Here is a 9,057-nt window from a genome sequence, read left to right as displayed (position 1 = left end):
CCACTGCTCATGTTTTTACAAAGCATTAGTGTTATCTATTTGGCTATTAGTATCAGCAATTTATCTACAATATTTAACAAGGTAAATTGCAGGCAAAATTTAGTACAGTTTCAATAGAAACACCCTTTTCCTGAAAATACAGCAGTATTTGAAGGACTAGTTTTTTTTTTAATTATTATTATTTTTCTCTGCATCATTTATAAGGAAGCTTCCCATCTATGAACAGGAACAAAAAAGTATCTACAAACCTTGTAAACAGATCTGTATCATTTATAAACATAAATAATCCAAATTATTAACAGCCAACAGCAGAAATTAAAGTATCAATTCAACAATCCAGGGCCTCCTTGCCCTTCCCAGCCTTCCCCTCAAAAAAGGATCATGATAAACTAAAGCTCTGCTAACACACCGTTCAGGACCATTCTTAAGTACAACAGATGATCCACAGGTCACTTATGCCGAGTTACTGTTCATCTGTCAGAGTTCATTATTACTCCCACCCCCAGAAAAGCACCCTCCAGTCTGGCAGAAAGCTTTTTTTAAAAAAATAAATCTACATTCGTACAAGTGTGTCTTCTGTTGAAGTCCGAGACAAGAATCTCATCTTGTCCATCATAAAGTGTGAAGAGACCCAGTTTCAATTTCTTTACAATGCAGCTAGTGTGTTAACATTCAGCTTACAATCAGAGTGATGTTTCCAAACTATGTAGCGGGCTCCCTGGGGATGAAGAGGTAGCAGACTTGTTCATGTCTGTTGTAAGGTGAATTCCACTGTCAACCGCATTGTTATTTTTATTGGGAGAGGGTGGGGGGGTAGAGTTGCGTTTTGTTGGAGCGTCATCTTCAGCATCAGTATCATCAATAAGGGGAATATGAGGCTCGGAGTCTTCTATTCTAAACTCAGGATGCGTCATAAAATTGTGAATTGAACTTCGTGTCTCAGGTTTCTCTAGCCCCTCATACAAAGAACTACGAAATGCATTCACCACTCGTATCTGTAAACAAAGAAAAAAAGGTGTTAACGTGCTGCAGATTTACTGGTAATGACATGGTTCTTATGAGTTTGAGTCCACAAACAGCTAGACATGAGTGATTCGAATTTGTATGTGATGCAGTGGAACTTGCAATAAACTGTAAAAAATGAAGAGCATTTCAGTACAGCACTGCCAGTCTACAAAGTAGGAATAGAAACTGTGAAAATACTGCAAGAAGCTGAAGGGCCTAAAATTCAGACATGGCACTAGAATTGTTTAATTACTTAACGTGGACTAAGCATTTTTTTTTTTTCTAAATGAGGCCAACAATTACTTATTCACAAATTAAATAACTCTCAGTGAGATTTATAGAATACTGAGGGGGGTGGAAAAGGCTGAAAATAAGTTAAAGGGTAAAAGAGTTACTAATTCTCATGCTGGGAATTTAGGATTTCAACTGACTATGAAGAAGCCAAGCATGTGTAAGCCAATGTCACAATGACCAGACAGTAACGAAGTCATGCAAAAAAAGGATATGACTAACTATAAACAGCTGTAAATGTTCGAGTATATACCCATCTACCACACTGGAGAAAGTTTCTTACCTAATGATTTGGAAGCTAAACACCAGAACTAGGAAACTGAATGCTGTATTGTATACTGAAGATGTAGCTACAACAGGTTACAATTTGGAAGAGACTGTTCAAGCAGCACTAAATACGAGAGAAGCAGGTGATCAGTTTTAGCTTATTTGAATTTTCAACTTCCGCTGAATTCGTGGATAAAATCCCCAGGCTGACCGTAATTTCAGGTCTCTTCATTGTTTAACTAACATGTGCAAATCAGAACACTAAGTTTAAAGAAACCATAAACAAACATTTCAGAAAGAAATTAGACATGAAATTGGATAGGGAAAAGGTGCAAGCTCATTTTACAAAATGTGCATGTCCAAGATGCCTGGAATTTACACTTTTCTAATTGCGATGTGAAGGATGAAGCCACCTGCTCCTACCTCCTGCGCTCCACCTTTCCCTGACCAACTACATGAATTCAGGATTCATTCTTGACTTTATATAAAATATTTAATAGAAAACCAATGACCCCTTTGTCCAATACTTTGATCAAAACACATTCTTCAGCTTCTGTTAGCTTCTGCCTGTTCAATACTCAACATCTCTAATTAACCTGAGTAAGTCTTCAGGAAAGTACACAAAAAGTTCTGTGTAGTACAATAAGAAGCAGAGCAAAACTCTGTAGTACAGACCAACTTACTGTTACAGAACAGTAAGTCAAATTTTAAAAGATTTTTTAGGACATCTGAGATGACTTCGAGAAGTGTATCAGGATTACTGCTTCCATACAGGATGCGTTGAGTTCCTTAGTAGTAAAAAAGAAGCAATTCCAGGTGAAGGAATGAAGCTGGAAGGTCAAGCAGGACATGAATGATGACTTCTGAAGAGTTAAGATACACCAAACATCCTTTTAGTGCAAACAGAAAAGGACTCTCCAGCAGCAGTGTATCAAGTTTGTTATCAGAGCAGCTCTACACATTTGATTCTGACCGCGTTCTTTGAGATCCAGAAATAGGCGCTGTCTCCCCTATCCCCACCCTAACTTTCATTAAGAATTTTACTAAAAAGCTATAAAGTCCACATTTTCATACTGCAGGTATACAACTGGGCTCCACTGATGATGAAAATCACTTCAAGAGGACAGGAGGGATACGTAATATTCAAAATGGAGAGAACAGGAAATAGCGTTGTGCTTGAGAGAGAAATCATTACAGCAGCATCTAATGCTTTACTGTTTATCACATGAAAAACTGAGCACACTTTAAGAGTTTGCATGTTATGTGAGATTTAAACAAATCCAGAGTGCTGCATAAAATCTCTTGTCACTTTCCAAGTGAATCAGTAGGAGTGACAGAGTCGGACTGAAAGTTTACAATGCCTTTATTTGGCATGTTGCATCCCACTGTGCCACTGATTTCAGTGGCAAAATGAAATACGACTGCCTCATGGAACTTGTTTTTCATTGCTTACAGATGCTATGTTAGAACATAAGCAGTAATGAAACACAGTTTTTTAGCTTAATAGGAGAGCTGTAATTATCATAAGGATAGAAGAATATCCACAATAAAAATGTGATTCACAAAAGACAAACAACTGACCTGGATGATGATCCTACAAACCGAGGACCCTCATAAGGTCTGGCCACGAAGATTAGAATCAGACTACCAGCACTTTAACTTACACTTAAAAGAGAAACATCTATCATTTTTAAGGCTTTATTTTCAGTTACTAAAGATAATGAGATGAGATAGCTAACAATAAAATTGCATAAGCGAGGAGCAAACAGGACAATTTGTTATATCATCAGGCCTATCCTATAGTAGGTACCAGAAAGAATAGCAAGGAATGCAAATCTTCCTGGCCAGACAGCTCCTTTGGAGTAGCAACCTCAGTACATGTGAACTACCTTCCAGCTAACAGCTCCAAAAAAGAAAAAAGAATAAACCTATCTGTTTGCCACTAATATACATTAACTGTCAAAAGAGGATCTCCTAGCAGGAATAGCAGAAGGCTGTATTTCATAGTGAGGATCAAAAACTAGTTTTTTTACTATTGTAGGTTTGTATCTGCATTGGTCATTTGATGCAATGAGATGATGCAGTACCCATTAGGTTCTGCTCAAATGACAGCATGGCATGAAGTTGCTCTCTAGAGAGTTCTCAATGTCTAATTAATGTTCTTGAGTGTAGTTAGGGATACAGGTTACTCATTACCATTTTAAGTAGGAGATGCAATCCTGCATATCCTTACTGTGAAATCTACTTTTCATTTTGTGTTCTTTAGGCATGCAAATTTGTGAGCTAAGCTTCTCAACACTGCTCACTTGCAGGGTAGGGAAGTATCTGTGTCGCCAAGGGAGAACAAGTTAGCTTGTGCAAGCTAACACAGAAATTCTGGCCATGCCAAAAAGAAAAACATAAAAATAAAGAAATCAGAAGAAAACATTTAAGGCAGCTCCTGAAATTAAGGGTCTTCATCCACTTGGTAATCTGAAAGCTTAAAAAGCAGGGCAGGGGTGGGGAAAAGAAGCCTTCTCACGGTTATTTTAAAAAACAATTATTTAACTGGTCTATAGGAAGTTAGGGCAGTTAAACATATAATACATAACTAAGATGGAAAATGATTTCAACAACAGTTGAATACTGAGAGCTAGTATCTATAACTGTTACACATCTTCAGACTCCATAATTTAAGCCTACATATGAGTAATTAAATCACTAACTTCTACAAAGAGGAAGGCTGAAACTGAAATGCCACTTAGAGTACAATATAAAGAGGGCAGAATTGAGGTGAGACAAGAACTGTACTGTTACTGATGGCTTATGAACTGCTGTCTGAAGAACCTAGAAAGGAAAAGAAACCCTTCAAACGTGAACAGAAATTTCACTACTTAGTCCTTAAGCCCTTCTTCTTTTTCATGAGCTATGTTTCTTCTGACTTGTACGCATTTAAGAAGCCTTGTTTCGCCACCTGAATCCTGATGTTGAGAAAGTTGTGTTATTCAGTAAAAAAAAAAAAAAAAAAAGTCCACTGAAAGCAGAAACTCAGAAGTTCCTCACAAGCTACAAAGAAAATGCATTTAGTGTTCCATGTTCTAACTACATTCATATCTTTAAAACTGCATTGCTTTTCCATCCGTTTCTTCGCCTTTTCAAATATCATGTGCTGTGCGTAGTGCAAGACAATTAAACTAGGTCTATGATTATACACTTAATCAATTTGCTTATTCAACAGAAGTCACCCATGTAAGGTGACTTTCAAGGCATATACTCGAAAATTTACAACAGTTTTCCTGTTTTATCCTAAACATTCTTCTGTACACGAATGGATGAAGGCACAGGATGTGCAGGCTCACAGCTTTCAAGTGAAAGTCTTTTGTTGCAATTGTTCCACCTGTTCTCAGCCCTCTAAGAAAAAAAAGTCTTGAGGACTCCACTTTGTGAAAAAGCTCTATGAAAAGCCTGAACGATGAGTTTAAGTACTAAGGAGAAAATGAGAAACGTTAGGTATGTGAATCAGGAAATGTTAACTTCATGCACTTTAGGAACACACACTCACACCCCACAGTAGTAGAAGCAGTAGTAGAGGAAAACACTACATGTGTAGGGGTAGAAATATTTGTTACATCATGGTGCTGGCTGGCGATGGAGGGTTGCCGCCTTAGAGCCCCCTGAATGGTACTTCCACTCTGGAAAGCATTCACTACATCCATCTGCAAGGAATCAGAGATTGTGACAGCTTGCTCAGCAAGAGAGAGAGAAAGAGAGAGAACAAGAGAGGACCATCCCCATCTATAGCACACAAAAAGTGAAGGAAAAAGGCACTTTTTTTTTTTTTTTTAAATACAGTAGATAAACAGGTAAGAGTTGAATTTAGAGCAGAAGAAAACAGAGAACCCTGAGGGATTGTACAGTCATCCATATCCCCTCGAGAGTCTCATCCACACCATTTAAAACTGCCACCTTAGTCAAAGGGATCGAGAGGAGTGATTTCCCTCCTAACACGCACCGCATCCTACCTTTTCCAAGACCATACCTGAGTTTGTATTCTGTTTAGGCCCCTAAACCACAAGATCTGACCACGACGTAATTCTCGCTCGGCATGATCAATCTCCTCCACATCTTCTGCTAGCTCTTCCTCAGGAATCTCTTCCTTTTGTGTTCCATGACCAGCTTCCTTAAGGAATTTCAGGCGGCTAGTTGGAATTGTTGAAATCAACTAACAGCGAATAAGAAGTATGGATCAGAATTATTATTTTAAGGGAAGGAAAAAAAGAAAAGAACATAATCATAGACGTTTAAACATAATATCCTGTATATATGATTAGCAAAGTTGAATAAAAAAAAGACATGAACGCGATAAGTGTCAATGTAAAGCCATCACTCCAGCTGAATAGCTGCACAAGCCTAAGTTTTCTTACAACCTCAACGACATTTAATTAGAAGTAGCCACAGCTTATTCAGAAACATAGAAGAGGCAGGCATTCTTTTGTCACCTGAACGGTATTGATCCACTTGCAAGCGATGTTTCCAAAACCCTTATATAAAATTACTAAATTGCTAGTTGCTCACATTAAATTGCTACTTATTTTTAATTAATTAATCTAGCTGAAGCTAAAGAGAAGCTATGTGTGTCTGTTCCGGCTTTCCTTTTCATCCCCACCTTCAGGGCTATTCTGTTGAACTATGTAGTGAAGGAGAATCATCTTTTGATACATCCCATCTAGCAGATCCACATCAGTTCCAAGCCTGCTTTCCTTGAGCATCATTAATCTAGAAGACCATTTCAGCAGCTGCAGAGGAAAAACACTGCTCCAAAAGCAAGATAAACTGCCTTTCATACTGACATTGTTACTATGACTTCAGTTTCTACTATTAGCAGAAAGTCAAAAGCCCTTTCACTATGATCAGATGCTAGAGCAGCATGAACTGCAGCAGGGAAGCTCTGCCTTTCCAGGATGCTCTGGAATCAAAGATCTCTCAAGCTACACGACTCTCTTTGAGGCTACCTTTAAACCTCAGCATGACTCTATTCAATTTTTAAAAAATAATCAGTTTTCCAAAAACCTTCTTAAAAAGTTTAGACCCACATTTAGAATATGCACTTACGTATTTATTTACAACTAAAATTCATCCTGAAAAGGTATTCTTTACAAATTAGAAAGGAAAAAAACTGTACTGGAAAACTCTTCATGTGGTATGAAGAATTTAGACAACCATGTCATTAACTAATGAGAAACTACACAGAGTTCTAAAGTTTCATGTAAATAAGCTTGCAAGCACTGTTACATGTGCAATAGCAAATAAACCCCAAGAAAGAAAATAATCAAAATGCAGTAAGCTTAAAAGTATATTTCATAATTATGCAAATGAAGAATTTTAAAGAGAAAACGTTTGAGTTTTGCTGCATTTCTTGCTACTCTAGGATATCTTTAAACAAAAAAGACTAGCACGTATAACAGTTCTCATTTTTCAAGAAAACCATTCTACACCACATTAAATGTATTGAAACATTAGTATATTAATTGCCTTATGTTCTTATAGAAATTCCTAAAGTGTTTATTATCTGGCTGAAGACAATTTCATATTCAAAAGCAACTACAGCTGCTTCTAGTTAAAAATAACTGAACACAAACATAGAACCATTGAATGGCCTGGGTTGAAAAGGACCACAGTGATCATCAAGTTTCAACCCCCTGCTATGTGCAGGATTACCAACCAGCAGACCAGGCTGCCCAGAGCCACATCCAGCCTGGCCTTGAATGCCTCCAGGGATGGGGCATCCACAGCCTCCTTGGGCAACCTGTCCAAAAACTTCTTCCTAACTGTCCTAAACCAGACACAGTATCTAGTTATGACTTATAACCAAATAATCAAGTCATAGTAAGGAAATGTCTAACCACAGACTTCCTAGCTATTAACCCAGATAAATTTAGGCAGCATTTACTGTTAATTTCTACAAATTTACATAGTCCACTTCAAAGATCAGAATGTTTAAGGTAAAATGCTTTACATGAAAAATACAAATTCATTAACACAAATGGATTTGACATTTGGAAAAAACCTATTTTACCTGGCCCCAGAGTAGTGTTCCCATGCCCAGGAAAACAGACCACAGCCACTGTTCAATTGAGAGTTTTGAGCAACTAAAAGGCTTTCCACCAAACTGCACGATAATTATCTGTGAAGAGCAATACCATTAAACATGTATCAGTGATCCATTAATAGAAAACTCCCTGAAGCTTCAAGATCAGCATAGACAATGCTGCATTAAAACACTGGATTTACTATCTCATTAAGCACACACTTCTACGTCTCAGCAGCTTGAGTTATATTTCCAAATCTAAGCAATTTTCTCAGTATTTTAAGAACTTATTGTTATTCTTCAAATGGTTCACAAAAAGAAAAAAATGTTTTTTGCTTCTTTGTCCTTACACTTTTCCCCTTTCATTTAACATTTACAGCGTGTACTTGATGCTACACATTTAGTTCAGCTATCTCAGAACCAAGTTAACTAATGATCTTCTATTAATGCAAGTCTTAGGTATCCAAAACACAAACACGATTTCTGAAATCATTTAACAGAATATTACCATGTATCCCAGTCTTAAGCATGAGAGTTTATGTGACAAACTGTGATGAGCAGCTGAAATCTGAAAGCCAAGTTAAACACATTCCCACTGACTTAACTACTAGAACAAGCTGCATGGGCTCTAATGAGCAAAGTACCTCACTGCATAGGAACTATATGCATGGAACGCTGCCCTGGAGAATAAACATTCAAGCAGCAGGGCAAGTGTCAAAAGGAGACAGTATCAGCCATTAAATAGGGCTCCTGACCTGGAAAGCTCAGGAGTATCTTTTTTTATTAACAAAGAATAAGATACTATGAAAAAACACAGCACTAAGTTATATAGGAAGATAAGTCCCTTATGAATCGCTGATAAAGAGAACATTATTGCAGGCAGGAATAATTTTTACGTATTTGGATTTGCTGCAAAACAAGTCTGCTGCACTTATGGCTCTAAAAATAGAAGCAGCTTTTGAGAAAGATTCTCCTGAAGAAATTTTAAAATAGATTAAGTGAAGCAACTTCACACAATGCATACACTTGCATTGCTTGAACTGTTATACGTTTGGTTAACTCCGAGGAATTCCAAGGCTAAGATTCATCTTATACCTTAGATTACTCACATCCAAAATAAACTGTGTGAAAATGAAAAAGATTAAATTGTAAGAATACAAAAATCAAATTGTTGGTTATTTCACTGTTATTCGTATTGATTAATTAAACATAAAGGTTGATTCGAAGGTAAAAATATTTTGTGTCAACTATTTTCCTTTAATTAGATTTTGACTTGGTCTTTCTCAACACCAGGATGTTAGTCTGATTTATTTCAGATAATTTAATTCATCTTGTTAGTAAACAGAGATTTAACCAGCCAGCTCTTACAAATCTGCCTAGATGCACCAACTAAAGGTCCCCAGACATCAGTGTTTCATGCCAAAATA

The 9,057-nt window shown here is 37.1% G+C and overlaps 1 protein-coding gene across 11 annotated transcripts in view; it reads right to left on the bottom strand.

Moving 5' to 3' along the window:
- Nucleotides 1–683: 683 nt before the first annotated feature.
- The window catches only part of ATP2B1 (ATPase plasma membrane Ca2+ transporting 1), a gene marked incomplete at both ends in the record, with an annotated part of 29,734 nt that continues 21,360 nt past the window's right edge, over nucleotides 684–9,057 (bottom strand). For 8 of the 11 annotated variants that reach the window (XM_079549132.1, XM_079549137.1, XM_079549133.1 and 5 more), the window contains 3 exons: nucleotides 684–995; nucleotides 5,582–5,764; nucleotides 7,619–7,726. In XM_079549132.1, the coding sequence (XP_079405258.1) occupies nucleotides 684–995; nucleotides 5,582–5,764; nucleotides 7,619–7,726 (603 nt within the window). Of the gene's footprint in view, nucleotides 996–5,171; nucleotides 5,259–5,581; nucleotides 5,765–7,618; nucleotides 7,727–9,057 lie in introns of all 11 variants that reach the window. The other 3 variants (XM_079549134.1, XM_079549138.1, XM_079549129.1) reach the window with 2 other exon arrangements.

Source organism: Tetrao urogallus, assembly GCF_951394365.1.
Source record: "Tetrao urogallus genome assembly, chromosome: 1".
NCBI lineage: Eukaryota > Metazoa > Chordata > Aves > Galliformes > Phasianidae > Tetrao > Tetrao urogallus.
Note: the sequence above shows the minus strand (reverse complement) of the source record. Positions and strands in the feature narration are given on the sequence as shown.